Genomic DNA, 27,365 nt, shown 5'->3' with positions numbered 1-27,365 from the left:
TCTTGCCTCAAATATATCGTTCGACACCTACTTCATGACCGGCCAGCAAAAATATGAAGACACCGCCCGCGAATCTAGCGAGTGCCGCGTCATCAGATATCAGCACGCAGACGTTAACCAAGGAGTTCCCGATCTGTGAGCTTCGCCTGGCCATCAGACTCGTCCTCGCTGGCGTCCAGAAAGCCGCTGAACAGGTCGTAGCGTTCTTCTTTCTTCTCGGCATGCCGCCGGGCACGGATCATCTCCAGCATATATTGCTGTGTGGCGTCATCAGCACATAGCTCATCATCGCAGCGGCCATGACACATGATTCGAGCTCCTGGAAGGCTAGGTAGGCCCGCTCCATGCGCTTTGTGGGGCCTAGCTTCAGGAGCCAACCAGGAGTGAGGAGCTTGACGAAGACGTTCAATGAGACGTGGTGCAAAGCTTCCTGCGGAGAAAGTTATCAGATATGGAGGAGAGGGTGGACGGGAAGCTCCCCGCCTTGAAGGTCAGCTTGTGGCCTGGCGGAAGTTCCGAATCTTCCTGCCAAGCCATCCGTCTGCCGAACCCAGCGGCACCAATGACAAAAAGCGCGATCTTCGTACACGGGTCAGCTAAGATTCTCCAGCACCAAGAAGAGGACTTGCTGGCAGCGTGATGTCGACTGCATGATCTACTGTAATGGCCTTCTGTTCACCCCATACGTTTTCGAACAGGTCAGCCATGATCTTGACGGTCTCCTCCCAAACCAGCCTGTTGTTGCGCTAAATCCTGAGACGTAAGGTGCGGAAGCACAGGACAGATACGGGTGAACAGACTTCGGAGAATGCAGGCGCAGCAATCTTCGCAACTATAAAGGTGTTGGATGCTTTCGGTAGGGCAGAGACCTGCCCCCCCGTGAAGGTAAGTAAAAGAATAAAGGAGGTGTATAATATGCCATGCCGAGCTGATTATCTCCAAGCCGAAGAATTGCCCCGAACATGCCCAATTCCCGGGGTGATCGATGGTTGGTAGCGAGCTGGAACAACAGCGCGTTGCAGCTCCTGGCGCCAATCAGATTGCTGCTCGGGTCGGCGTCGGCATTGATGGCATTTTGTTTTGCATTCTAGACGGAACTGCAGAAAACACTACAGTCTACGGGTGCGCAAAAAGTCGCTTTATCTCGTAAAGTAAAACCACAGTGGTACTCCCGGGCTCCAGAAGTAGCGCCGTAAGCCGTGCGATTGGAGCGAGGTTGCATTTGGGACACGGAATCGTATATCAATTGTAGTTCTCGCCGTCCATAGAAGCCACCGAGTGCCACCTGATCTTCAGGGCGACCTCGAGCACTCCGCACAATCACACGAAACAAAAACACGTGTCAGCGCTTTGCTTCACTCGAGAGGTCTGCATTTCAGATGGCAATAGGTCCTGTATCCAAGGGAGCGTAATCTCGTCAAGCTCGACATTTCTGAACGGTTTCATTTGAATTTTCAGCAAGAGCAATCACGAGATACCGACAGCCATATGTCAGCCAGCGAATGGTGAGGTTGCCGAGTATCACCTTCGTTGCACTCACGACCGGTTCAACGTAGACTTGTTGCCAGTCTACTCGGTAGTTGGTAGGGGCGTGTACCGAGGGTGGGATGGAGCCTAAGTTCAACGAAGTCGAGGAATATCTCTGCGCTGGAGCTGAGCGGAGAGCGAACATGACCAGAGGTCCTTCGACGACGAAAATAGGTCCGAAATGAAGGGGCAGCTTGTTGATAGTGGAAGGTAATGCGATGTACAGTAGTTGAAAGCAAGCGAGGCAAGCGTACATTATGAGTTTAATTAGGCGCTTGCGCCACAAGGAAACCGCCTACCCTATGAGGATCTGCGGCTCGACTCTATCAGAAGCATCGTGATTAATGTCCGCCCACCAAAGGTCCAAGTTACAATACATTGTCGCCTGATAAAATAAAGCGTGCAGAGCAAGGTGTCTAGTATCCCGTCGGACGTGCGCCAGTCTTTGTCGTATCGTACGCTCGGATAATCCTAGCTTGGTCTTGTCGGTTGACATTTTCGGTCTGCGAGAACGCGAAACCGCGATTTCTGCGCATGCGTTGTACTGCTCGAACTTTCTTGATCGCCTTTTGGAATCTGTTTGGCGTCATATCAAGATTACACACAGAACAGAAGACAGATGTCTACGCACTGTTCTTGCCGGGGTCGGTAATCGGGGATATTATACTTTTGAATCTCTTGTGCAATATGATATGATTCGGGCTGGTATGTCCTTCGGTAGCTAAAGGGGACGGTCAGCATGGATACCAGATGCCGTAGGTTCGGTGACTCACTATTTCCACACCAAGTCTCTGGAGAGGCAAATAGCCGGCACGAGCAGCAGCATGAGGTACAGGATGACATCGCCCCAGAGGCGAGGCACAATGTTCAGATATTCCTTGGAGAAGCCTATGGCCGGGGCGACGACAGCGTAGAGCGGCAAGAACAGCATAGTGAAAATGAACGACCCGGGAATCGCTGCAGGGCATGAATGTCAGCGAAGGCGGATAAGAGAGTCATTGATTGACTTACCAGCTACAGTATACTTCGTCCAGAGGCTGTGAGAGTATGTCAGCGGTAGATCAAAAAGTCAAGCGGACGTAGAACATACTCTGATACCAACGCCGCCTTTCCGAGTACGGTGAGGAGGACAGTGAGATACAACATTGTACCCCAAATCCAGTGGCCAGAGTCATATCCGGTTGCCTCTTTCAGATCACCCCAAAACAGCACGACGGAGAACGCAAAGAGAATCTACACAGATTTCGTAAGATTCTTGTAGATCACTTTGAGTCAATTGTACTCACTATACTGTGGTAGAAAGCGTTCGCGACCCACATCCAAAAGGTCATCTTCGAGAAAAACACGTTCTTCTGACCGAGCATGTACAGCTGTGGATAGCGGTCGAGGATCCGAGCAGAGACGAACTGGTCAAAAACTCCGATAACGAGTGGGGGGAGAAGGGTGAAAACGACGTTGTACATCGAAAGCGTCCAGGATTCGTACGCGACCTGGCCAGAGAAGTTGTTGAAGAACGAATACTGCACAAGGTAAGGTCAAGGGGAGACAAAATATGACGCGCGTATGTGGACATACCCAAAATAGCGTCATGTACAGCGTGATATTCTTATAAAACGAGTCTACCAGACAGATAAGTATGAGCGCCATGTGAGATTATTTGTAACACACAAAGAATAAGCTTCGACAATCTCTGATAACTCCATGCACCGTGCACTAGCAATAGCTTCTTGAGGTACCGGAATTGGGAGATGGCAAAATCTGCAGATCGTGCTGCTTGCAGGCCCTGCGACAACTTCAGCTGCAGCCATCTCGCTGAAGAGCAAGATGCTAACCTCAAGACCAGAGATACCGACACCGACATGCGCCGCCTGGATCATACTAACATCGTTTGCGCCGTCGCCAATGGCGAGAAGCAGAGACTTCTGATTTTTCTTTACCAGCTTCACGACGAGGGCCTTTTGCAACGGAGACACACGGCCTGCGTGGGTCGTTTCAGTACCCTCGTCCACATCTTACCAGGAATGGGCTCACAACAAATTACAGCCTTGCACGTGATAGCAAGCTCAAGGAAAGTTTTCGAAATATCTTTCTCCAGTGCCCAGGTCAAGCTCTTGCCGTCTAAACCAGGTGATTAACAAGTTGATCATGACGCACACTTGCACATACCAATGATCAGCGCGAGGTCTTCGAGTTCTCCTGTATTCCTCTGGTTCTTGATTGCCGACAATCGCTTCGTGATGAACTCATACGTGTCGTGCTGCGTCTCTTCGTTGATGATGACCTGGTCACACGACGTAAGTTCAGCATGGCATTTGACGCCTACTTCCTACTCACTAAGTTCATGGATTCGGAGATAAGCCTGCACGACATCCCGATATTGATCGCAGTCTCCTGACGGTCGCCGGTAAGAACCCAGACCTGCCGTGCGCGCGTTGGTTAGAGCAAGTAAGGAGAACCCTCGTCAGCACCTGACCTTGATTCCAGCCATCTGCAGAGTGTGGATCGTATCGGGCACACCGTCTTGGAGCTTATCCTCAATAGCAGTTGCCCCGAGCAGGAGTAAATCCCTCTCAATAAGCTCAGCCGCCTTGTCCAGAGCCTCGCCACGGCCGTTGATCGTCGCAGCCGCCTCGTTGTAGATCGTGACCCATTGACGGTACTCCTTCTCGGGGATATCCCGCGAGGCAATGCAGAGTGTCCGGAGGCCTTCTGTAGCGTAGTCCTGTGCACAGGGTTAGAACTCACGGATTCATGAACAGATATGAAAGGTACCTCAAGATGAAGCAGCGTCTTCTCGGTGTAAGGCTGGTTCTCCGCGAGACGTTCCAGAATGACCGTGTCGGCACCCTTGGTGAAGACCTTGATCTTGCCATCGGGGCAACGGACGACCGTCGACATGCGCTTCCGCGTTGAGTTGAACTCGCAAACGTTGAGAATCTGATACTCGTAGTCTTTGCCCCTGACACTGACGAACACGGATCTCGGCTTCCGGGTCTATGCTGCTATTAGCCTTCGGCCAGGACAATCTCCATGAGAGAGCGCGTACGTGGAACTGGTAGCCAAGCAGCTCCGCACCCGCAACAAGGGCGGCCTCGTCCGGACTGCTCGCCTGGTAATGTATCTTGCCGTCCCGGTTCTCAGGAATGACAGTGTGACAAACTGCCAAGAGCGTCAAGAACTCGTCAACGATCTCACGCTCTGATCCGGGCGACGGCGATACGTCGACAAAGGGGTTCGAACCGCCCTCAAGGAGGGTCTTCATCTCCGCAAATGTGCGCCACCCGTCTTTACCGTCCTCGTCGCGTTTGCTCTCGTCGACGACGTCCGCGTAGCCGACGCCTGCGATGCTACAGCAGCGGAACTCCATCTCGTTGCACGTGAGGGTCCCGGTCTTGTCGCTGAAGACATACTCAATCTGGCCCAGCTCCTCGACGAGCGACGACGTACGGCAGAGCGCGGGCGTGTCCGTCTTGGCGTAGTACATGTCGAGGTCAAAGTTGATGAGCTGCGCCTGTTGAAACTTGACAACTTCCATTGTGACGATGAGCGAAATCGGGATTAAGTTGTTGTACAAGATGATGAAGGTGAGGATGTCTAACGCGTAAGGGTCAATTTAGTATACGGACGCCAACCTCGTGCCCGCCAGGAGATCTGACCTTCAATGAACGTTTTCGCTAGCGAGGAATCAGCGTGTCATTTTTGTCACATATTTGAATAGCTCACCTCGGCCACTTATAGACGTCGATTCCACGAGGTACCATTGCTGATCGGCAAAGAACCACTGTGGATGATAGTCAGCAACTGGTAGTAAGCGGCTGTCTAGGGTGAAGCTCACTGCTCGGATGCTGCTGCCAATTGTCGACCCAAGAGACAAAGCAAGGAGGAAACCGAACAGGAAGACAATTTGGAGGTTGACCTGCTTCTCTACTGCGGTTCGCTTGATAGGAGCGGCACTGTAAGGGCGGTGAGTAACTGCCGTCACAGCTAATTTTAGAGACATACGTGGCATTGCGCATCAACTTTGTCTCGTGCCCAGTGAAGACCACCAAGCCGTACAACCATGGCGTGTTCCTGATCTGTGCTCCTCTGAGAAGCATTTGGTCAGGGCCTAACGGGATCGTTTTCGGCATACCCATGCTGTCCTGGAGTTCAAGAGTGCCTTCATACGTGTAAAGCGAGTTGTTGGGATGCTCCGAACGGAGGGTGCCATGTAGCTGATTGACAAGGTGGGGGGACGTCAAGTGTGAAGTCTGCGGAGACGCTTGCTTAATCTTCAAGTTCGTCTCGCTTTTGGGTCGGACATAATGAGTGGCAGTGCAGGACTGAGTAGAGTGACGTACCCATCCAAGTTGGAGGTCTCAATGTAGCAGAAGCCTTCCGGTTCACTAGAGCTGAGTAGAAGCACGTCTGCAGGGATGAAGTCGTCGCTTTCCATACGGATGACATCGCCGACCCGGATAGTCTTCCACTTTGTTTCAGCGAATGTGCCGTCTGGTTGAAGAATTTTCGCTTTCCGAGCATTCAGTTCAGAGTCGGATTGGTGGCGTTTCTGCATGGTGTGAGATTTGTGAGATACTGACGAGAGGGGACGGACGCACAAGGTCCTCCTGGAACTCCTTGATGGCGGAGGCGAGTAGTACCACCGCGAGTGGAGCGATGGTGGTGTACTGGTTGGTGGGAGAGACTCCAGGTATTTGTTGTATACAAACAGTGAACAGGAAGAACAGGTTGGCGTACTTCGAGAATTGCTCTGGCGAGACTTAACCTCAGAACATGTCACACTTGGTATCAATGGAGGTGGACGTACCGAACAGGAATTTTGGCAGAAAGGTAACGGCGTTGTACTTGCTTGTCGAGACGAAGTTCGAGCAATAGTCTGAGTTCGCAACGGAGTTGTTGAGCGCAACGATACGCTCTCCCTCTAGGACTTTCTCGTCCTTCTTCCATGGCCACTTCCATTTGAAAGGTTTCCTCGGAGCTTTTCCACGTGGTTGTGTAGGACCACTTGCTGAGGATTGTGTCGAGCCGGGGAACGGCCGTGTGTGGGGAGGGGGCTGCTGAACCTCGTCGTCCCAGTCCTGCAGGATGTCGCCGTCCGAGGCTATTTGCATTCCAGCCGGAGCAGCACCGGACTTGGCCAAGGGGAGCCCGCTCTCCTTGGACTGCATAGCTTCCGACCTCCCCATACCGAAAGCCGAGTCCGGTATGTCGTCTTCATCGTCGAAGAATGGGTCTAGCTGCGCTGAATCGGACGTGTTGTGGAATGCGTTGGAGGTGGAAGGGGGATATCCGCCGTTAGCGGGCTGATACTGAGTTCGCGCTGCGGGGTTTGCTTGTGAGACCAGACGTAGAAAGTCGTCGCTCATCGTCACCGACGGCGAGCTCGTGAGCGAAAGCGAGGAAGGTGCGGTGAGACTCGCGACCGGGACTGACGACCATCTACATCCGCGTAACGGACCTGGCGCGCAGCACCTCGTAGACGCCCATATTGGTCCTGACTTGCTTTCGCCGAGTCGCTTCGCGTTTCGCGTCTTTCGTTCCTTCCGCCATCTCCACAGCACGATTCATTATTCGGAATCGTGGTGGGGAAGACTGGCCTGCTGGAGGTGTTCTTTATTCGCCAGACAGGTGGAAGATTTGCTCGTTTCAAGTGAGTCACCGACGGCTCTGGCTCGATCCAATCGATCCATATGGTGTGACTGAAACAATCACCGTCCTCGCAGATATATAGCTCGTACTGCGCAGACATTCCTGAAGGCCACAGATCATTTCCCCCTTGTTTCTTGCCGCTATGTCTCTCCCACCACACCTCTGCGTCCCCATCGACATCCTCGTGATTGATAATTTTGATTCCTTCACCTGGAATCTCTACCAGTCGCTTTGCCTTCTGGGTGCCGATGTCACAGTAATCAGAAACGATGCTATTCCCGCCTCTGCCATTCCTCAGCTTCGCATGAAGCGTCTCATAGTCTCTCCGGGGCCCGGTCACCCTCACTCAGACTCTGGTATCTCGCGCGAGGTGATCAAGTATTTCGCGGGAAAGATCCCGATTATGGGTGTCTGCATGGGTCTTGAATGCATTGTAGATGTTTTTGGAGGAGAGATTGCGTAAGTAAGTACCTTTTGAATGAGAGACGTTTCGTAATTGGTCATTTCAGCTACGCCGGAGAGATCATGCACGGCAAAGTTAGCGGGATCCGCCATGACGGCCGTGGATGCTTTAAGGGCATCCCGCAAGGCATCCAATCCACGCGTTACCACTCTCTGAGCGCGAGTATCAAGACCCTTCCCGACGAGCTCGCTGTCACCGCTGTCACCGAGCAGAGCGGAGTCATCATGGGTGTCCGCCACCGAAAATACACCGTAGAAGCTGTCCAATATCACCCCGAGAGTATCCTCTCAGAGTCTGGAGACGATCTCCTGCGAAATTTTATGAAACTCCAGGGCGGCACGTGGGAGGAGAACGCTGAGTTCCGAGTCTTGGATTCGTCGCTTCCTCCCTTTGAAGCCGGCGTTCTGCCACCAGCACCTACGTCTGCGAAGGTTCCTACCATCCTTGAGAAGATTTGTGCACAGCGCCAGAAAGATATCGAGCAGGCGAAGGTGGCCCCGGGAATCAAGCCTGAGGATCTGAAGACCCTTCTATCGATGAAGTTGTCGCCTCCGCAGATCTCCTTCCCCAACCGACTCAGGGCCGCTGAAGTCAAGCCCGCCCTGATGGCGGAGGTCAAGCGAGCTAGCCCGTCCAAGGGCCCGATCGCTATGAACGCGAATGCCGCACAGCAGGCTCTCACGTATGCGCTTGCTGGCGCGTCGGTCATCTCGGTCCTCACGGAGCCCAGTTGGTTCAAGGGATCCCTCTTAGATATGAGGCTCGCACGCCAGGCCATCGATAGTCTGCCCAACCGCCCTGCCATTCTCCGTAAGGACTTCATCATCGACGAGTATCAAATCGACGAAGCTCGCCTTCATGGCGCAGACACAATCCTACTCATCGTTGCCACCCTCACTGAGAAGCGTCTTGAGGAATTGTACGCCTACTCTCAGTCACTCGGCATGGAGCCTCTTGTCGAGGTCAACAATGCTAAGGAGATGGAGATCGCGCTCAAGCTTGGTTCCAAGGTCATCGGCGTCAACAACCGGAATTTGCATGACTTTAATGTCGACATGGGCACGACCACGCGCCTCGCTGAGATGGTTCGCGAGCGCGACGTCATCCTCTGCGCGCTCAGTGGTATCAAGGACTCGAAGGACGTTAAAATGTACGTTGAGCAGAGTGTTGGCGCCGTTCTCGTCGGCGAGTCGCTCATGCGGGCATCCGACACCCGCGCTTTTATTCGCCAGCTGCTCAGCATTCCCGAACCCGAGGCAGAGGGCAGAGGCAAGGAGACTGCTCCCCTCGTTAAAATCTGTGGTATCCGTACGGAGGAAGAAGCCCTCGCTGCGGCGGAGGCCGGTGCGGACATGCTCGGCCTTATGTTCGTACCTAAGAGCAAGCGTTACGTCTCGCTTGAGAAAGCACAGCAGATCGCGTCTGCTATCCACTCGCGCCGGCTCTCCAAGCCTGTCATAACGTCGGATGAAAGACTAGAGAACGAACCTTGGTTCACTGCGCACGCCAACCGGCTCCGGGCAGCCTTGGCCGGTGAGTCGCCTGCCCGTCCCTTACTGGTCGGCGTCTTCCAGAACCAGCCGCTCTCGGTCATCCTCGACGCTGTCGCCTCCGCGAAGCTCGACCTCGTTCAGCTGCACGGCTCCGAGCCCGCCGAGCTCTCGAAGCACATCCCGGTGCCCGTCATCCGCGCGTTCCATGTGGGCGCGGACGGCCGCGGGCTAGACGACCTCGCGCGACCGGGCCTCAACAGTTTCGTGCTGCTTGATGCGGTGCTCCCCGGCAGCGCGAACGGCCTCAGCGGCGGCACGGGCACGAAGATCGACTGGGAGCTTGCGCAGAGTGTCGTCCGCAAGGGCGAGATCGGTGCCGCGAGGTCTGCGCAGGATAACGGGCCCGCACTGGGCCTGCACAACGGCGAGGCGTTGTACCCGATGCCGGTCATCCTTGCCGGAGGGCTCACCCCGGAGAATGTCGCGGAGGCGGTCGACGTTGTCGCACCCTGGGCGGTGGATGTGAGCGGTGGTGTCGAACTCGGGGATGGGTCGGGCAAGGACCTCGAGAAGGTTCGGGCTTTTGTCAAGGCTGCCAAAAAGCTTTGAAGGGTGCGTAACTTGTTGTAAGGTGTATCTATTTCACACTGTAGATTTTAAGATGTAAAAATGACGGTACGGTCTCTACTAAAACTGTGAAGTTGGTTCGCAGGCCTAGTTTGTGAATCCGTTCGTGCTATACCGCATCTGATCTGCGCCCTGTGGCAAGTTCCATTGGCAATTGTCACAACTTTTAACGCCGACCCATGAGGCAACGTGATGCCTTATAATGGGTTGGACTAGCGCTGGCTCACGATGCCTCGCGAGGCAAACGCTATCCTCGTGAGATTCACACGAGAAGCGCTTGAGCGAGCCCGAGGGAGCTAGATTAACCGTGAGAAGCCTTCCCGGAAGGGTATTTTGTTCTCACAGGTGTCCGTAAAGGCTTCCCATTGGCTCAGGGAGCACTCATGATGGCATCACGAGGCTTCAGCCAGGAGTGCCGAGGCAGCTCGAGGCGGGCTATCTCATGAGGCAATTTCGGATTTTGCGACACAGGAGAGTCCAATATGCCTCCTTGAGATTGGGATATATCTGTGTGCCGCGACATGGTTTGTAAGAAGGCCAGTAGAACGCTGTCTACGCCGCCTAGCTCCTCTTCTTCTCTCGGTGGTGGCATGATGCCTCATGCTTGACCATAGAGTAGGAGGTAGTGCGAATACTCACTCAGCCAATCCTCTACTTGCCAAGACCACACGTTGTCGTTTCGCCCGCTCAGAGTTCAAGGCATATCATTATCGCGCGCAGTATGCGTACTAGTGTACAAAATGGGCCGATAGGGCATCTGGAAGTGAAGTAGACGAAGGTCAAAGCGCTTCTCGTTACATTCAGCCGAGTCATCCGTCAACACACGCCTAGGGATCGGCAGGAGGTGGGGTATGCGCCTGTGCTGGGGTCGGACGCCGGCTCCGGCCTTGTTTGGGCATGAATGGACCAGCCTCCGGCTGCTCCTGATGCGCCTCACTCTGACCTTGCTGGGATGTAGACGGACCAGTTCCCGCCGGTCCTTCAGCCGAACGCTGATCCTGAGTATGAATTTGTGGAATCACAGGCGGCGCTTGGTGCTGCGCGGGAGCGGGAAGAGGGCTGGGAATTGGCGGAACCGGAACTGGAGGTTGCGCAGGGGCAGCCAGCGGACCTGGGGACAGGGCTTGTGCGGGAGCAGCTGGCGGGTCAGCCGGTGGAGGTACTGGATACTGAGGAAACCGCTCGTTCTCCGGACAGACAGACTTCAGGATATCTTGCATGCTTTGCTCGATTGCAGCAATATACGCTTGCTTCGAATCACCGGCGTTACGAGGAACGCAGAGGACAGAGTTTGTTGCTGCGAGACTGAGTCCCATGACGGCCTTGTGCACACAGACGTCTTGCAAGTTGAGGATATTAGAGAATGTGAGCTCGTTTTCATCGGTTCTAGCGTAGAACATGACGAAGTTCCCATCTATGTACACTCCAAGGCGGCACTTGGCCGCCCATAGCTCGCTCCATATCTGCGGTATGAGTCAGGGTTGAAACAACAGGAGAAAGCACGGTACAGTACCTGGCGGATGAGTCTCGTTGCACTATTATCTGCAACAGGCGTGTTGAATACTGGGTCCCATTCGTAAACACCGTTGTTCTTTGCATAGAGCTCGAACGCCTTGAGAAGCCCGCCCTGTCGTACGAGGGCAGATGACCATGGTGCTTTGGCCTCACCGACAGCAGCTATAACGTTAGGCATGGCATATAGGGCAATATCGGCCACTGCAGCGTCGCCTGACCAGCCTTCAGATACAAGTCCCTTTTTCGTATCCTCTCGACAGGGAGTGCCCCAAAGGGGGTAAGGTATGGATCTACGCACAGCCTGGTGTTGGTTTGCATTAGCACGAGAGAACCACCAGTTGCGGCTGCATCAAGGCGTAGGATCGTTTCCGTCTCTCTCGTAGCGGGTCTGGCATGATTATTAGATTATCGCTCTGACAAACCTCTGGAAAAGAGGGTAACGTACCTGCATCCACGCATTCACCAGGTCAAGGATTTCGCGATGTGCGTCAATAAGCATTGACAATTCACTGTTGAGTGACACGGACTTCCCGACGCTCAGGTTTACGTACTGTGCCGCCAGCCGATCTATTGCAGCGCATTGGGTTGCGGCGGTAGGAAGTGTCGCATTGTGCACAGTGCGATCAGCGGACCAGGACGAGCGCATAGTCTGCTCGGGATAAGTGGTGACCTGCATCTCCTGCAGGTGCTGCGACTCTGCATGAGCGTAGCGGATAAGGTGGTCGGCGAACGTAGCACAGTGCTTGATGTTTAGGATACCGCCCATCTTCGCACCAAGAGCATCTATTGCTGGCGTCGGCTTTGTGGAGGAGAAGCGAGCCCGCAAAGGTGAGCCGGCAAGAGACTTTGGCTTCAATGGAACGTGTAACATCGGTCCAAGCTGGTTGGTTTGTGCATCGAATACCGTAGGCGGCGGGAATGGGAAAAGGGCGGCCCCCCCAGGTGCAATTGGATAGTCCGCAGCGCTGTGGCTTGGATGGTTCGCCCAGTTATGCGTCCGATCCGGCAAGAACAACAGTCTCTTGGCGGCCATAACCCCTACCCTCAGGGTGATGAATATGTCGAGAGTGAGAGAGATGGTGAGGTAAGGGAGGCTTGCTCACTGTGAAGATGGAGGTAGAGTACTTGTGTGAGCCATCGCCCGCTCTAGAGGATTATTTTATACCGATGTTTATGGCATATTGATCCGGGAAGATCTGCGAATCCGGTCATTGTTACACAAAGATTGCTTGTTGAGCAGTTGTCAGCAAATAGGCGGCTGGAAGTATCTCCGCCCGTAAGGATGACTTTAGGCAGGACAAGAGCGCAGTTTTTTCGGAGCATATGGGTGGTCCCTGGACCGTTGATCTTTGTTCTGTGGGAGACAATAGCATCATTCAGGGAAAATGTTTGTGTGCGACACGCCGACCTGAGATCGGAGTCTCGCGATGTTGCTGTGGAAGTGATGTACAACACGTGCCGATTCTATGAGCCATGGAGAAGTAAGAGCGGTGCTGCGATGTACTAGGACTATTGCAGCGAGTTTCAGTCAGCTTCAACGTTAACAAGTCGGGTATTATTGATCCTGGACGGATAAGAACAATACCTACTTAGTTTCTCGTTCGGCCCCGTTGTTTCCATTTTAGCAAACAGTATTGTCTCTCGAGATGTCTAGAATCCCGGTTTGTTCCACCATGATGGAATCTGAGGCCTGGAGGTTGGCCCGACGAAAGGCTGAAGCGCTGAAAGCGTTCTCCAGGCGCTGGCTGATTGCTGGCACCTATAAAGGGAAAGCCGAGTTGACATCTCTAGCCCTACTCAACGCGTCCTGCTAGCCACGCGCCACAATGGCGACATTGGTAAGTTCGTTCTCGAATACTCCTTACGATTATTCTTTTATGTCGAGATCACGTATAGGCCTTCAACGCCATCGCCACCGTCACCCTCACGGGCTTGTTCCCCACGCGGAAGAATCCCCAGGCGGGCTCGCTCACAACCCAACTCCAGCGAAGGGAGGTCCCACTGAACCTCTTGAAGCCGGCCATTCGTGACCCTAGCACCTGTAAGGGAAACGGATTTGTAGATATGCCACCGCGTCCTCCGTCCAAGCAGCCTCCTCCCGGGAACGCACACCTACATGCGTCGCTGGGCGAATACCTTGGACATGGCCATTCCAGTATCGTCTTCGATCTAAGAGACGTCCAGCTATCTAGTGCACCCTCCGATGTAGTCGTTCCCCCTCTGGTGGTCAAGGTTGCGCGCATCAATCGCGTCACCTCCCTGCTTCGTGAGGCCTGGTTCTACGACGACATGGAGTGCATCCAGGGTGTCAGCATTCCCCGATGCTACGGCTACTTCGAGACTGAGGTTCCCGAAGACTCTGACGTGAGGCGGCAACTTCTCGCTGTGGCGAAGAAATATCGCCCCGAAGACGATGGGGAAGAGAATCTCGTTCTCAGCAGGGACCAGATGATGGGACCTCTCCACCCGCTACTGGCAGAGCGATGCCAGCGACGCGATATCATCGCCGTGACCATACTGGAGAAGCTTGGACCTCAACTTCCTCTGGGGCAGGAACTATCTGAGGAGACAAAGTAAGCAGTGCCCCGTCAGTCGAGAAGCGCCTCTCACGTGCTCTTTCTTTGCAGGGAGGATCTTGAAAGCATGTTCGAAGACATGGCGCACCTTTGCATTAACAGTAAGCTTCTGCTTTATTTGTCTGTTCGTTGCTTGCTTGATTTACTCCCCCAACAAGATGTCGAAGACATTCGCTGGGAGAATATCCTGCAGGCTCCCGACACTTCGTCAAGTCTTCCTTCACTTCCATCTCCATTCACGCAGAAGGTCCATCGCTGGAGAGCGATCGACTTTGAGCTGGCCATCAAGATTAATCTGTCTGTGCCACACTGTCAGCTTGAGCATTACTGTGGACTTGGCGGCGTCTATGATCATGTGGAAAGCTGGTACGAGGAAGAATACTCGTGGCCAGAAGAAGAATCGGAAAGCGACGAGGATTGGCTTGAATCTCGAGATTAAAGCGAGCCCAGTTCCTCATGCGGCGTGCCTCCTTTCTTGTCTCGTATTACACATTTTGTACGACCGCTGGTCCCAAGTATACAGTCGTGATTTGACCGTCTCCACGCTGAAGTAAGACGACCATCACGGGTATGACGGGAAAGCACAGGAACCCGCGTCTTCGCATGCATCTCGGTCTTGTGAGGGGGCAAATAATCCTCGCGCCTTACGGCCTATATGTGGTTTAAATGCAAGGGAGCAAGTGACGTCCCTGCGAAGTATGTCAGACTGCAGAATAACCATACCGACGTGCGATATAATCAAATAGATGAGGATTTGGATATGTCGAGAGCTAACGATATGATATTGCACAAGCAGGTGTCCTGGACGAGCGCGATTAAAGGATGTGCCGCTACTATTTGTGAGTGGTAACTCGAGGACTTGCGGGGTAATGTACCCGGTCTTCCGTGGGAAATACTTGGCGTTGGTAGTTATGCAAACTGACGGGACTATTGATGGGAGATGCATGCACTGTACTTGGTTAACCAGCCCGAGCCATGCCCCCAAGGTGCTGAGCACTCCCATTATCATGTCTAAGCGTGGAGCTAGTTATGACAGGGTCATGGAGCATATGTCAAGACGCTGCCTAGATGTCATGGCTACATTATTATTGGCCGTAGCAATCATCGAGATCTATATCTTTACTTGGCACGGCATGGTCAAAGTTTTGCACACCTTCGGGCCCGAAGCGCTAGCCCTATTGCCACAAGGGCGCCGCGTGCGGGGGACTTGTAAAACACAACAAATATCCGTCGCTATAGAGACGAGCGGTAATGACAGTATCGTGAGTATCAGAGGAGCATACTAGGCATCGCGCGCGACGCTTCATCCCTACAACAGCAGATGGCCTTGTGTCGAGGCTCCAAGGCTATCTGCTCCAGTAAGGACGAGATGCTGCTCGAAGAGTCCGCGATTCGTCGGGGCCTGACATCTAAGGGGCTGGCCATGGTCCTGTCTCATATTATATTCCAGTTGGCGCTACAGATGGCTGGCCAGGTACTTCCTGCGCCGAACCTTCGTGGGACTGCGGTTTCTGCTGTACTTAGCTGGACTGGCCTCGAGGCGGGGGCTTCTACTTCGCCGCCCATCGTCAAGGCGATGGGACCGACGTTCGTACTACAGCAATCGTGCATGCTGTCTTGTAACAATGGGCGGTCATAAAGAGATGCCATGAGAGCATACGAGGCACGCAGTGACCTTGAGGCCGGACGTGGAAACAAAAGTTGCCATATAAACACCGGCATGACCGGTGACAGGCGCAACTCTGTGCCCCCCTCCCATCGACCTCGTCGTCGACGACGAGCAGGCTGTCGCGGACATCTTCGAGATTTTGGACATCGTGTTTGGCTGACACTGCCATCTTTTCCTGTGCATTGGCCGCCATCAAGATCATTCCCTCAAATATCAGCCGCGTCTGCAGAGGTCCGCCCAGGTCTCGCTTTCGGCCACCACTTTCCTCCACTTTCTCCTTCCTTTCGATTTTCTTTACGCCGAGCCAGGTGCTTGTTGCGCAGCTACTATTTTAACCATCCGCGTCTGGAACGCCTCTAAATCACACCCCTCACAGTCCTTTCGGCATCACTCAAATTCGTTAGACCGCTCCACTAACACTGAGCATCGTGTGCAATGTCACTGAAGGCCGAGCTCGAGACATGGGCCGCCGCCCTCAAGGCTTACGACGAAGGCGACTTCGAAAAGTCCCTCGAACTCTTCTCGCAGATCGCAGACTCGTCCAAGATTCTCACCAATATGGGACTCATCTATGCCACCATAGGCGAGCACGAAGCCGCCGTCGAGCAGTTCATCGCTGCAACCCAACTCGATACATACCTCGCTGTTGCCTACTTCCAGTGTGGTGTCTCCAACTTTCTTCTGCAGCGGTACGACCTCGCTTTCAGAGACTTTGACGGCGCTCTCCTCTACCTTCGTGGCAACGAGAACATCAACTACGAACAACTCGGCCTGAAGTTCAAGCTCTATTCCGCGGAAGTTATGTTCAACAAAGGTCTATGCCAAATCTATCTTGGCGATCTGGAGAAGGGTTTGTCTATCATGGAGGAGGCGAAGAAGGAGAAGTCGACAGACGAGCACAATGTCATTGACGATGCCCTCGCCGACCGTGGAGAGGGATACACTGTCTTTAGCATTGTAAGTAGCACCTCAACCACATCGTCTCCGACTTATTGAACGCCTTCAGCCCGTTGGCATGCTCTACCGGCCCTCCGAATCCAAGATCAAGAACGCCAAGACCAAGGACTACCTTGGCAAGGCCGTTAGTATTCCTCTCATGCTATCCGTTTTGTCCACTCACTGTCAATTTGCAATTAGAAACTTGTGGCTACATCTGATGAAAACGAAGTATACACAGAGTTCTCCGGTGTAGCTCGCATGAAACAGGGTATTTCACCCCAGGGCGTTCGTCTCGAGGACGCTCCCGCTGGCAACCTCAGCCGTTCAGTTACTGTTGCGGTTACGTCGCGTGCGTTGCGCATACATCGACTTTGCGACCTATCGTCGTGACTTACCCTTTCCTCTAGGCCCGACCGTACCAGATGAAGACAGGCCACAGCCGACTCTTCAGCGAGCTAAGACTACTATCAGCGTCCCCTCCGACGCTCGCGATCGCATTCGTGGGGCGAACTCGGGACCGAGCTCGCCTGCTTCGAACCCTACGTCTCCTGCCCGCGGACCGGGCGAAGGTCCACCACTTGCTGGACCTGGCCGTAGTCTCAGCATGCGTCGTCCAGGCGAGCGTGCCCCCGCACCGCTCACCAATACCGCTCCGCTTATTGCTGGCTCGAGCCGCCCCCCACCCCCGTCTGCTCCTTCTCGTCAAGACAGCGTACGCATGACCGAATTCTATGATGACTACATCAACGCGTACGGAGGCACCGAGGACATTCCGCCTGTTCCGAACTCACAGCCCCGCCCTGCCGACCGCGTCGCCAACTGGGCACGCAACAACGCGAACCCGCCGCAACGGTCCCGCTCGACCGCGCCGTCGTCATACGCACCGAGCGCCCCGGGCACGCTGCGCCGGAAGACGACGAAACGGGTGAACCGCGCGCCAGCGCGCAGCACGTACTACGAAGAGGAGGAGGAAGGCTATGCAAGCGGTGACTACGAGGACGGGCCGTACGAGATGACTAAGATCCGCGTCAAGGTGCGTTGCATGTTTCCACGCAACATATCAGAGACGTCTTAGGGTTACTGACTGCGCCTCCGCGCCTCTCGCGTCTGAACAGCTGCATTACCAGGACGACGTGCGCGGGATGGCGATCGACGCGCAGATGCCGTTCGAGGAGTTTATCGAGCGCATCACTTCCAAGTTTGGCCGCTCGTTCGAGGGACTCGGCATGAAGTTCAAAGACGAGGACGACGGGCGCGTCACGCTTCGCGACGAGATGGACTACGAGCTCGCGATCGAGACCGCCAAGGAGAGCGCCAAGGGCAAGCCTGAGGGTAGGCTTGAGATCTGGTGTACCGACATCTGAACCCCGTTCAAGGTCTGGCTGCGCCGGGCTCACGATTTGAGTGATGTTGTTTCGTTCCTGTTTTCGTGTGGGTTTGGGGCTTGTTTCGGGTTTCGCTTGTAGACATACGACACCGTTATTGCACTGTGCTATCGCTCGTTTTGCCATGCTGTGATTTATCAGACTGTTATATCACACCGTATCCTGACATCAATGTTACATTGCCTTTCAGTCCTCAGACATATGCTATCTTTGGAACTCTGGTCCGTTCAAGCTGTGTACTCCAAACGGAAACGTGGATGGCGCCTGCCGTCCGCGAAACGTTCGAAGGAGGCCGAAGCAAGTGTGGCGCAAAACGAATGTCAAACGTGACTGGCCTTCTGTCTGTCTCTGATTCGGTCTCAGAATGTACCATTGGGAGAGTCACGCTTTCCAAGGAGGAAAGAGATGGCCTGGAACGCGGCCCAAGGAACGAATTCTACAATCGCTTTGTTAGTCTGTGCTGGGTCAAGAGTAATTCAAGGATTTACGAGGAGTCATATGCCCACTGTACGAAAACTCAATGTCTACAGCAGACCACAGGTCAGCTTGGGGAAACAAGATGAGCGGTAAAGGCTGACAGGTAAGACCGCGCTCCTGGTGCAAGGTCCCAAAGTTGCCCATATTGTCGACGATGAACGAATCGTTTTCGATCGGCGTCTGGAAGCCCTGCAGGCCGTCCCAGGTCATGTTTCTGCAGTGAACATCAGACGACCACAAAACAGTCCGCACAGGAAACGAAAAATGCGTACTGGATCGCGATGCGCGTGCCCTCCGCGACGAGGATGAAGTCTGCGAGGCCGTGCACGACGACGGTGCGCACGCTCTTCTCTATCACATTCGGCATCACGCTCAGCATCGACGCGACGCTCGTGTCGCGCCCCGGGCCGTTGCCCGTCGCGTTCGTGTACACGCTCCCCGAGGTGCAGTCTTCCCAGACGATGTGCGGCGCGTGGATCGCGTCCTGGACGTCCGTCCGGTTGAAGTACACGAACTCCTGCGTCGACTCCGGGAAGCCGATCACGCTCCAGAGCGTCGGCCACGTGTCCGAGACGCGGTACACGTCGAACGCGGGGTTCAGGCTGTGTGGCGCGCCCTGGTATTAGTGGTGTACCGTGCTCAGAGAGACGGAGCAGCTCACATCGACACTTGTTGCTGGATCGGGCTGTGCATTCTGCAGTCTGCCGACACGCCAACTTCGAGCGTCACGTTGTCGATCGTCGCGCCTGCAGGAAGAGGCAGCTGCCCTTTCGGCGGGTACGTCACAAAATCGAGGTAGTCAGTGTACCCGCACGCGTCCGAGATGTTTTGAAGGTGCGCGTAGAAGGACGCATTGAACGGGAAGAGATCTTTGTGTGCGAGTGCGAAGCGGAGCGCAGGGATCTCTTGCTGGACGAGGTCCCAGGACAGAGAAGGGTCCGCAATCGAGATGCCGTGCAGATTGAGGTCGAGCCCCGGGTGTTCGTAGATGTAGTTGGCAATGTAGGGGACATCTGGAAAAAAATTGAGCGAGCAGTGGCAGTCAGAGCGGGATACGCCTACAGAAGCCAGCATACTGCAGGCTCGGTGTGAGCAGCTATTTTTCGCAGATAATAAACGAACATACGCTCTCCCCGCTCAGCCAGAAATCGCTGCCCTTCAGCTCTTCGAAGACGTCCAGGAACTGCCCGAGGAAACCGAAGACTTGCGCTGCCAGCTCGTCATCGTTGGTGATGTTTGGTGTTCCTTGAGAAAAGCCAGTCTGGGGACCGTCGTCACTTGTTACGCTCCGATAAAATACCATGCAAAAAGGACGTACTCCGACCGGTTGTTCGACCCAGACGACGTTCGCGAGTTGGGTCCAGGCCCATTTATTTCTGACGGCACCCAGTCAGTTCCATGCACCTAAAATTTTAAAGAGCTGGTGGGCGTACGGCGTGGGCTCCGCTTGTCCCCAAGACCACGCTAAACGGAAGCCATGATGGTCAGACATAGAAAATAAGGGTCTAGGATACTGCGTACAGATGGGACCGTTTTCTTGCAGGAAACCCTCCAGCGAGGAGCATCCCGGACCACCTGCAACATGCCCATCAATATGAGAAATACATGCATGGACGGCGGCGTCCATACCGTTCGTCCAAAACAAGAGATCGTTTTTGTTTGACGCGTTCGTCGTAGGCCAGAACCTAACGATGTATATTGAGTGGCGAAAGGTACGCTGTGGAGACAGGCTGTATACCAGAAGAACAGCTTCCTCGTTTCGTTGGGGTCCCCCGAGATGGGCATGAGCCCCGACCACGAATCACCCGCGTCGAAATTCACTGTACAGACGCATCAGACTAAAATCACATCCACAATCCGACAGCATACTAACCGTCTGGAATCTTAGTTCCATCAACGTGGAACTGCTGCGCCTTGGGGTTCTTGAAAGTGATAATCGGCTCGCGCTTCTGCAGCTCCGGCTCGAGGGGGGCCTGGGGAGGCCCGAGGAAGCTGCGCATGCGCTGGCGCTGCTCGACCTGGAAGTTCGCGGCGTCCTCGAGCCCCTGCATCGCGCTCCCGCTGAAGATGCGGGCGCTGCTGAGGGAGGCCAGGGAGACTAGCAGCGGGAAAAAAGAGCTCAGACGCATTGTGGTTGGGCCAAGCTGCTACACGAGTAGACTGAGGCCTTGGGCAGCCAGGTAGATGCATCCTGGGATTAAATAGTACGAGGTCACAATGGTCATATGGCCGCGGAGAGGTATGGAAGAGAAGACTCGTAATGCATAAGAGATCTAGAGCGGACCGCGGCGCGCTGGCACATGGCTACAGAAGTCCTGACCCTGCGCCACACAGAGGGCGATAGACAAGGTTCATAATGCTTGGCATCGAGGCCTGACGAATGGTGGAAACAAATCTAGTACTTCACTGAATGGGATGTGGTCCACTTCAAAGCGTGTCGTGCGCGCTTCAGTCCCCGAGCCTGTTAGCGCCTGTTACTGGACTTGTTCTCATCCGCCATTCTCCATGGCTCAGCTCACCCAAGCCGCTCAACAGAAGCCGAGGGACTGCGGCAGATGACGAAGCAGACGGGACCGCACTCCAAGAATCCCGCCAACACGGCCTGCTTCTCCTGATTATCACCACTTACCATGTGTCTGAAGAAGGTACGGGCGCACCTTTTCTCCAAGCCGGCGGAGCGCGACACCTCTATAGGCCAGATACTCTCACACTAGCCTTTAAGACGCGGCATAAGCAAACCCTTGGACTCATTATCGAGCAGCGGGCATTCGAACGAAGCCGTCATGTGCGGCATGCTCTCGTGGATCCTTGGGAGCTACATTGTATGGATCGTAGGAGTACCACAGAATGTGATCCCGGCAGCGTTCGACCGTGTATCAACGTAAGCTATCCTTACAGCCTTCTTCCGACCAGTCGTGCGTCACGCTCCTAGCTGGCTCAACGCATTGGCATGTCTCTTAGAGTGGAACAGGACAGGTAGCTGGCAACAGCTACTCAGCGATTCTCTATATACTTCCCAGTGAGCGCTTGAATCTAAAACCAAATCATACAAGCTGATCTCCTCCATTCTTCTCCTTTCTAGAGCCACTTCTTGTTCCCAAAATGCGAGAGAAACGCGCCAGTGTCCTTGCGATCTGCCTTCTCGATCACGTTAAGGACGTGCTTTACAGACTGCTCAGGCGTAATTGGCTTGCCGTCCCAGTCGGGATAAATGGGCTTCATGGCTTCTATGAACGCGACAATCTTCTCAAGTTCCTCCGGTGTAGCTGCACACTACGTAAGCACGTCGGGCCAGCGATGAAAGGAGCTGCACCACTCACGAGGACGCGTGGCGGTATCGACGAGCCCAGGGCTGATGGCGAGGAATATGATATTGTCCTGCGCAAATTGCGCAGCATACTTGGCGACAATCATGTTCACGGCGGCCTTGGACGCACTGTATGGCACGTGCGCGCTGTAATGCGCTGCGAGCGTGAGCCCAGTGTCGCCGACGCCTGAGCTCACGGTGATGACCTTCACGAGGGACTTGCCCGCAGCGGCCTTGAGAAGAGGCAAGAAGGCGTTCGTCGTGTGGATGACACCGACGACGTTGACTTTGAAATTCTCGTTGAAGTCTTTCTCGAGCAAGTCTTCCTCGCTCTCCTCAGCGCTACGACCATTTCTGTGAGTAACCGCACGCAGCATAGACGTCACACTGCTTACTATTTGACCAAGTCGTACTCCCTGCGCTCCATCTGCACGTACGCCGCATTGTTGATGAGGTACTCGAGGGTGCCGCCCGTGACTTTCGCCACCTCCGCTGCGGCAGCCTTGAGGCTCGCGGGGCTCGTGACGTCGGCCTCGAGAATGCGGACATTGGTGCGCTCCCCGGACAGGCCTACCAGCTCCCGTGCTCCACCTTTGTTGCGCACGAGCCCGAAGACAGTGTTGGACGAGCTTGCGCTAAGTTGACGGACGAACTCGAGCTATGGGTGCGCAACGTGTCAGACCCGTCTTTGAAGAGCAGGACGAAGAATGCGTACGCCAATGCCGCGCGATGCGCCAGTAACTACGTAGGAAGGCATAGCAATGGGTGCAAGTGATTGCGTCGGTTAGGGGGTGAGTGGATGCCAGTGCCTACAACGACCCATGCCTTTTATACATTTATTCGCAACGGCGTCTTTGACCGCGTAGATACACTTTACGACAGGGGCACGCAGTGACAATGCGGTACGTACGAGAGTCGGGCTGACAAAGCCCGTTGCTGACTGAGCACCCTTTCAACGTTCTAGTCGTTCGTCGCTAGCCTATAACGAGTCATTCGCGATATCAGCGTGTGTGAAGACAATACAGGGCGTAAAAGTAATGACGATACCCCATCCACCTTTGCATTGCATACCGTATCGCTGCCCGATGCCGCGGAACATCGCGGTGCCGAACCGCTCAAACAACGACACCTGCCATAACGGCTCATGAGTGCATGCCAATCGCTTAGTCAGCACAATTCCGCATAGCTTGGCGCCAAGCGGTGGGAAGCTTCCACTCGTCAGCTTCAAGGCAAGTTCAGCCATGATGCTCATCTCTAAAAGTTGTAGTACGCAAGCCTGGGCACAAGCGGCGAGGACATCACGACAGCTCCCCCAGGTACCCCTCTGTGCTACATACAGAAGGTGGATGTGAGCTCCGCGAGCCCAAAGCAGACTCAAAGTAGGGCGGGACGAGTGGGAGCGCAAGACATTGCAGGATCACAGCTTCTTTGGAATTTGTCAAGGACAAAGGGCGACGTAAGAGGGGAGTGAGCTGTATCTTCCGACCACAACGCAGAGACAGGCGCGCAAATGAAAGGAGGGAGTCCATAATTTAATGCTACACTACGAGACATAGAGGAAAGAATGCAGAGCAACATACTGATGTATGGATCGACCTGTCGCGATGGGAATTATACAATTTCTGTTCAAGATTATGCATCAAACTATAGCCCCCACAGAGGCTTGGTGGTACAGTCATTAGCAAAAGCGGGGATGCAGACAAAGCGGAAGCACTCACATTGGCGTTCATGGACTGCCGCACAAGTACAGCGCTCTCCTCCACGAGTAAGCTCACACTCGGCCTCGTGTGGTAAAGAGTAGCCGAGCTGTGAATACGTGCCGATGAAGGCCACATGACAGAGCCCGATAACAACGACGACAGTAACGAGAACGCGAGACACGGCTGAGGAAGAATGCGCTTCCGCAGTGGAGGGCTTGTAGAACCTCATGGGCGAGGGCAGAGACGTTCTTATTGAACTCGAGTGTCGCGTCAACGACGTCGACAGTCCTATCTTCGGAAGCGGCACTCCAGAGAAGACTAGCGACGACCAACCCAAATGTAACGTACGCCCTATACAATGTGATATTGATTATGTTGGTCATTCGATCGACCAAGATGAGGCACGTACCAGATCCGCCAGCATATCGGAGTTGTAGCATAGAGGGAAGTCGCGTCACGCTTCGTCAACTTGCACCAGTCACGAGACGCCTCTGGACCAGGTCGGCGTTCCCGAACGGTGTTCAGATGTAGGTACATGACCAAGACCAGTGCTTTGCACACAAGGCAGCAGCAGCAGCAGCAGATGTTGAACACTATGATTGCAACGTCTGATCCGTAGCCCTGGAATCTTGAAAGCACTGCACTTGGTCTGTGGTCACAAAACCGTCAAGCATAAGGACCAAGCAGTATTAACGATGACCCTGACCTACAACATGATCCCTAAACATTCTTACGCAGAGCGAGTCCAGGTGTTGAGCAAGGCAGTGGTAAATTTACGCCATGCCCCCCGGACGGTGGTGTCGCATTGGGCATCTAAGGTATGTGAAATGGAGGAGGCCGTGGATCGTAATCCCAATTCGAATCCAAAAATCCAGGACACGTAACGACGGGTGCGATCGTGGGTTGGAACTGCGATCTTGTCTGCCAGTGCGGGGTAAGCATGGAGTGAGAGAACATCGCCTATGGTGCAGTCTGAGCTTACCGGTCATGGTGAAGCCCACCTGGGCTGAAGAATCTGCCTCGCGGTGGACCGATGTTGCCACGCCGTGAGCTGAGGAAGCTGTTGGCTGCGGTGTCCGAGCTGCGTCTTGAGTCAATATCAGGAGATGACATGGGGGACTCTTCGACAGGAGTGGGGTATTAACCATGGCAAAACTCTCTCGAACACAAGTTATATAGAGGGGACGGGATGCTGAGTGCTATGCAGCGCCTGGCATCAGCTATAATGGATCAAAGGCTCGCCTGGCGCCAGCTTAGTCAGCAAAATTATGGATTTCCCACATGGCACCAAACGTAAGTACTGTAAAGCTTCCGTCCCGATGAAGGTTATACATGAGTCGGGTTTGCAGGAGGAAGTCTACAATGCTACGTCACGAGACATACAGAAAATAGCGCAGTGCGACGTGCCAATATATGGACCAACCCGACGTGATCGGAAGTTCTACGAAATCTGACATGGTGGTGCAACAAGCACTATGATTGTGAGTCATATACGCGACCAGATATGTTGTCCAGTAGGGTATCGGGTAAAAGAGTAGGTATCAAACCATGGATTTCGCAGAGGCTTGATAATACAGGCATTAACAGAAGTGAGTAACTTATATAGACAAAGTGGAAATACTCACATCAGCACTCATGGACTGCCGCACAAGTGCAGCGCTCTCCTCTGCGGGTGAGTTCACATCCGATTTCGTGCGGTAGAGAGTAGCCGAGCCGTGAGAAATGCGTGCCGACGAAGGCCACATGACAGAGCCCGACAAGAATGATGATGACGACAAGAACGCGAGCTACAACCGGGGAATTATGTGTGGCCGCAGCGGACAAGCCAAGCGATTCAACCTCATGGGCGAGCTTGGAGACGCTCTTGTTCAACTCGAGGGCTGCGTCAACGACATCGATAGCCATATCTCCGGAGGCGGCGCTCCAGAGAAGACTGACGACGGTCAGCCCAAATATGACATACGCCCTATGCAATGGCAATGTCATATTAATCAGGTTGGTCATTCGTCCGATTGAGATGAAGCACTTGCCAGATCCACCAGGATATCGGAGCCGCCAGCAACATCGGAGTTGTGAAACAGAGAGAAGTCGCGTTACGCTTGGTTAACTCGTGCCAGTCACGAGGTGCTTCTGGACCAGGACGACAGTCCCGAATGGTGATCAGATGTCGCTTCATGCTCCACACCAGTACGATGCACACGAGACAGCAGCAACAACAGATGTCGGACAGAATGATTGCGACGTCTGACCCGTAGCTCTGGAACCTTGCAAGCACTGCGCTTGCGCTGTAAATACAAAATCATCGAGCATTAGCATCAAATAGTCTTAATGGTGACCTTGACCTACCAAATAATCCATACACAGTCATTCATATATCGGTTCCAGGTATCCAGCAGAGCAGTGGTGAATTTACGCCATGCCTCTCGGATGGTAGTGTCGCATCGGGCATCTTGCATGTCTTTTCGGAAGTCTTCAAGGTCCTGAGAGAAGCATGGGCGGGAAGGGACCGAGAGAAGTAAGATATTGAGGTAAGCGAGATGGAGGAGGCCGTGGGTCGTGATCCCAATTCGAATCAGAAACGTTAGAAGACGTGTCGACGCATGCGTTCGTGGACCACAGCTGTGATCTCGTCTGCGGGGCAAGCATGGAGTGAGAGAGTATCGCTTACGGCGCGGTTCAAGCTCACCGGTCATGGCGGGGTCTACCTGGGCTGAAGAGACTGCCTCGCGGTGTACTGATGTTGTCACGTGAGCTCAGGCTGAGAGAGTTGTTGGCTGCAGCGTCCAGGCTACGTCTTAGGTGGATATCAGGATACGACATGGGAGACTCTTCGACAGGAGTGGGGTATTCACCATGGCAAAACTCTCTCGAATACAAGTTATATAGAGGGGACGGGATACTGAGTGCTATGCAGCGCCTGGCATCAGCGTGAGTAGCAGACTGCTGCGGAGCTGATTCAGTTCGGCGGCCCAGACACGGGAACTTATTAAGTTACACCGGACTAGCCACCCAGAAGCGCCCAAGAGCGGCTAAGACACGCTGAAGAATTTCCGATAAGGCTCCAACCGTTTTGTTTGTTTACTGTGTATAAACGTTTATTACCGTTTACTGTTTCCGTTTGTTTACACGGAGCCTTGTAAACTTGCTGTAAACGTTTATACACAGTAAACACACAGTTTTCTCATGTAATATGTGATGGTCTCTGAGTCTCATATGTCTTTATTTTACTAACAGAGATGGCCGGTTTATGGCAAGCTGCGGCGCACGCTCTACCACCCGACAGCTGGACGGTACGACAGCGCTAAGCGCCAGAGGCCGCCGCGCCGCCGCGACCGCGTGTACAGCGTCGGGATGTGGGTTGCTAGGGCGCAAACTCATCGATAACACTCCAGATATTAAGATAAGCAAGCGTGATAATAAAATATATTTATCCCGCAAGATTTACAGCCTGGGGGTTCATGCTGGCATGCTAAGACATCGGACCTGTCTTCTTGAGCCCTTGAACACCCACGTCGTGCTCCACCACGCTGCGCCCCTTCTCACCTATGAGCCCTCCAACACTTGAAGATATTCGCAAGCTCGTTCAAGAGCTCACGGACCTTGCACCAGCATTGCCAGAGTCAGTCCCTCTTGCAAAAAAAACCGACAGAATCAGCAAGATTCTTGCCAGCACACAAGGTGAAGACGAGTTCCACACCTTCAATCGTCGCTACAATGCGTTGTTCGGAGTGGACTGTCGTATCGGACCTCGAATGCGATATGTCACCCGCGGGAAGTATGGGATGCTGGCTTGGTGCGAGTACATTCGCTCGATCAAGCTAGATGACCCCTCCATGCAGTCGGCTGTCGTCGAGCTTCGGCTCAAATCGCTCATAAAAGAGCTCGAGTTTCTTGTGTAAGTGGTATGGTGTTGCTTTGCCTGTTATGAAGGGGTCACTAACCTTGAAATGTAGTGGTGATGCAGCTCCCGGCCGCCCGTCAATTGACCCTAGCAATCGTCTTAATCCTGTGACAGCTTGTGGTGAGCGCGGCCAACAG

General features: G+C 54.0%; 8 protein-coding genes across 8 annotated transcripts; 4 read left to right on the top strand and 4 right to left on the bottom strand.

The window, feature by feature from the left end:
* Positions 1-1,727: 1,727 nt before the first annotated feature.
* On the bottom strand, positions 1,728-6,652 carry PHACADRAFT_259936 (uncharacterized protein). The gene is made up of 22 exons (XM_007398144.1): positions 6,335-6,652; positions 6,126-6,277; positions 5,868-6,076; positions 5,530-5,814; positions 5,363-5,480; positions 5,251-5,308; positions 5,184-5,201; positions 4,574-5,121; positions 4,300-4,521; positions 4,001-4,249; positions 3,862-3,945; positions 3,694-3,808; positions 3,559-3,645; positions 3,360-3,505; positions 3,196-3,310; positions 3,103-3,146; positions 2,814-3,047; positions 2,618-2,760; positions 2,539-2,564; positions 2,301-2,484; positions 2,159-2,248; positions 1,728-2,103 (listed from the first exon to the last, which is right to left on the bottom strand). The coding sequence occupies exons 1-22, from the start codon at positions 6,636-6,638 to the stop codon at positions 1,944-1,946; spliced, it is 3,591 nt and encodes a 1,196-aa protein (XP_007398206.1). The 5' UTR covers positions 6,639-6,652; the 3' UTR covers positions 1,728-1,943.
* Positions 6,653-7,145: 493 nt separating this feature from the next.
* Positions 7,146-9,843, top strand: PHACADRAFT_259935 (uncharacterized protein). The gene is made up of 3 exons (XM_007398143.1): positions 7,146-7,177; positions 7,251-7,635; positions 7,686-9,843. Exons 2-3 carry the CDS (start codon positions 7,319-7,321, stop codon positions 9,739-9,741), a joined length of 2,373 nt encoding a protein of 790 aa, XP_007398205.1. The 5' UTR covers positions 7,146-7,177; positions 7,251-7,318; the 3' UTR covers positions 9,742-9,843.
* A 743-nt stretch (positions 9,844-10,586) lies between these two features.
* PHACADRAFT_163839 (uncharacterized protein) lies at positions 10,587-11,159 on the bottom strand (the record flags this gene model as incomplete). Its single annotated transcript, XM_007398142.1, has 1 exon — positions 10,587-11,159. One exon carries the CDS (start codon positions 11,157-11,159, stop codon positions 10,587-10,589), a length of 573 nt encoding a protein of 190 aa, XP_007398204.1.
* PHACADRAFT_259932 (uncharacterized protein) lies at positions 11,132-12,718 on the bottom strand. The gene is made up of 4 exons (XM_007398141.1): positions 12,378-12,718; positions 11,720-12,312; positions 11,273-11,662; positions 11,132-11,222 (listed from the first exon to the last, which is right to left on the bottom strand). The coding sequence occupies exons 2-3, from the start codon at positions 12,305-12,307 to the stop codon at positions 11,624-11,626; spliced, it is 627 nt and encodes a 208-aa protein (XP_007398203.1). The 5' UTR covers positions 12,308-12,312; positions 12,378-12,718; the 3' UTR covers positions 11,132-11,222; positions 11,273-11,623.
* Positions 12,719-13,100: 382 nt separating this feature from the next.
* Positions 13,101-14,384, top strand: PHACADRAFT_211204 (uncharacterized protein; the record flags this gene model as incomplete). Its single annotated transcript, XM_007398140.1, has 4 exons — positions 13,101-13,112; positions 13,171-13,847; positions 13,902-13,951; positions 14,009-14,384. 4 exons carry the CDS (start codon positions 13,101-13,103, stop codon positions 14,287-14,289), a joined length of 1,020 nt encoding a protein of 339 aa, XP_007398202.1. The 3' UTR covers positions 14,290-14,384.
* A 1,226-nt stretch (positions 14,385-15,610) lies between these two features.
* PHACADRAFT_259928 (uncharacterized protein) lies at positions 15,611-20,473 on the top strand. The gene is made up of 17 exons (XM_007398139.1): positions 15,611-16,476; positions 16,526-16,600; positions 16,657-16,807; positions 16,866-17,491; positions 17,574-18,279; positions 18,332-18,367; positions 18,422-18,534; positions 18,593-18,922; positions 18,982-19,333; positions 19,383-19,395; positions 19,447-19,581; positions 19,639-19,696; positions 19,754-19,784; positions 19,842-19,895; positions 19,950-20,005; positions 20,059-20,140; positions 20,194-20,473. The coding sequence occupies exons 1-5, from the start codon at positions 15,955-15,957 to the stop codon at positions 17,820-17,822; spliced, it is 1,623 nt and encodes a 540-aa protein (XP_007398201.1). The 5' UTR covers positions 15,611-15,954; the 3' UTR covers positions 17,823-18,279; positions 18,332-18,367; positions 18,422-18,534; positions 18,593-18,922; positions 18,982-19,333; positions 19,383-19,395; positions 19,447-19,581; positions 19,639-19,696; positions 19,754-19,784; positions 19,842-19,895; positions 19,950-20,005; positions 20,059-20,140; positions 20,194-20,473.
* A 535-nt stretch (positions 20,474-21,008) lies between these two features.
* On the bottom strand, positions 21,009-22,563 carry PHACADRAFT_186170 (uncharacterized protein). The gene is made up of 4 exons (XM_007398138.1): positions 22,343-22,563; positions 22,023-22,285; positions 21,641-21,969; positions 21,009-21,586 (listed from the first exon to the last, which is right to left on the bottom strand). The coding sequence occupies exons 1-4, from the start codon at positions 22,382-22,384 to the stop codon at positions 21,399-21,401; spliced, it is 822 nt and encodes a 273-aa protein (XP_007398200.1). The 5' UTR covers positions 22,385-22,563; the 3' UTR covers positions 21,009-21,398.
* A 4,309-nt stretch (positions 22,564-26,872) lies between these two features.
* Positions 26,873-27,226, top strand: PHACADRAFT_197940 (uncharacterized protein; the record flags this gene model as incomplete). The annotated part of the gene is made up of 1 exon (XM_007398137.1): positions 26,873-27,226. One exon carries the CDS (start codon positions 26,873-26,875, stop codon positions 27,224-27,226), a length of 354 nt encoding a protein of 117 aa, XP_007398199.1.
* Between the last annotated feature and the right edge of the window lie 139 nt (positions 27,227-27,365).

The sequence above is a fragment of the Phanerochaete carnosa genome (genome assembly GCF_000300595.1).
Source record: "Phanerochaete carnosa HHB-10118-sp unplaced genomic scaffold PHACAscaffold_7, whole genome shotgun sequence".
Lineage (NCBI taxonomy): Eukaryota > Fungi > Basidiomycota > Agaricomycetes > Polyporales > Phanerochaetaceae > Phanerochaete > Phanerochaete carnosa.
The sequence above is the reverse complement of the archived record's forward strand: the minus strand, read 5'-3'. Positions and strand labels throughout refer to the sequence as shown.

Coding starts and splice junctions, on each gene's coding strand:
- PHACADRAFT_259936 (XM_007398144.1), bottom strand. CDS start 6,638: ATGCAAATAGCCTCGGACGGCGACATCCTGCAGGACTGGGACGACGAG. Junction 5,815..5,867: donor GAGACCTCCAACTTGGATGG/GTACGTCACTCT, acceptor CCGACCCAAAAG/CGAGACGAACTTGAAGATTA. Junction 3,506..3,558: donor GTGCAAGGCTGTAATTTGTT/GTGAGCCCATTC, acceptor CGACCCACGCAG/GCCGTGTGTCTCCGTTGCAA.
- PHACADRAFT_259935 (XM_007398143.1), top strand. CDS start 7,319: ATGTCTCTCCCACCACACCTCTGCGTCCCCATCGACATCCTCGTGATT. Junction 7,636..7,685: donor GTTTTTGGAGGAGAGATTGC/GTAAGTAAGTAC, acceptor TGGTCATTTCAG/CTACGCCGGAGAGATCATGC.
- PHACADRAFT_259932 (XM_007398141.1), bottom strand. CDS start 12,307: ATGGCCGCCAAGAGACTGTTGTTCTTGCCGGATCGGACGCATAACTGG. Junction 11,663..11,719: donor TGGTGAATGCGTGGATGCAG/GTACGTTACCCT, acceptor TAATCATGCCAG/ACCCGCTACGAGAGAGACGG.
- PHACADRAFT_259928 (XM_007398139.1), top strand. CDS start 15,955: ATGTCACTGAAGGCCGAGCTCGAGACATGGGCCGCCGCCCTCAAGGCT. Junction 16,601..16,656: donor AGGACTACCTTGGCAAGGCC/GTTAGTATTCCT, acceptor ATTTGCAATTAG/AAACTTGTGGCTACATCTGA. Junction 17,492..17,573: donor TGACTAAGATCCGCGTCAAG/GTGCGTTGCATG, acceptor GCGTCTGAACAG/CTGCATTACCAGGACGACGT.
- PHACADRAFT_186170 (XM_007398138.1), bottom strand. CDS start 22,384: ATGCCTTCCTACGTAGTTACTGGCGCATCGCGCGGCATTGGC. Junction 21,970..22,022: donor GAGTACGACTTGGTCAAATA/GTAAGCAGTGTG, acceptor AAATGGTCGTAG/CGCTGAGGAGAGCGAGGAAG. Junction 21,587..21,640: donor CGATACCGCCACGCGTCCTC/GTGAGTGGTGCA, acceptor CGTAGTGTGCAG/CTACACCGGAGGAACTTGAG.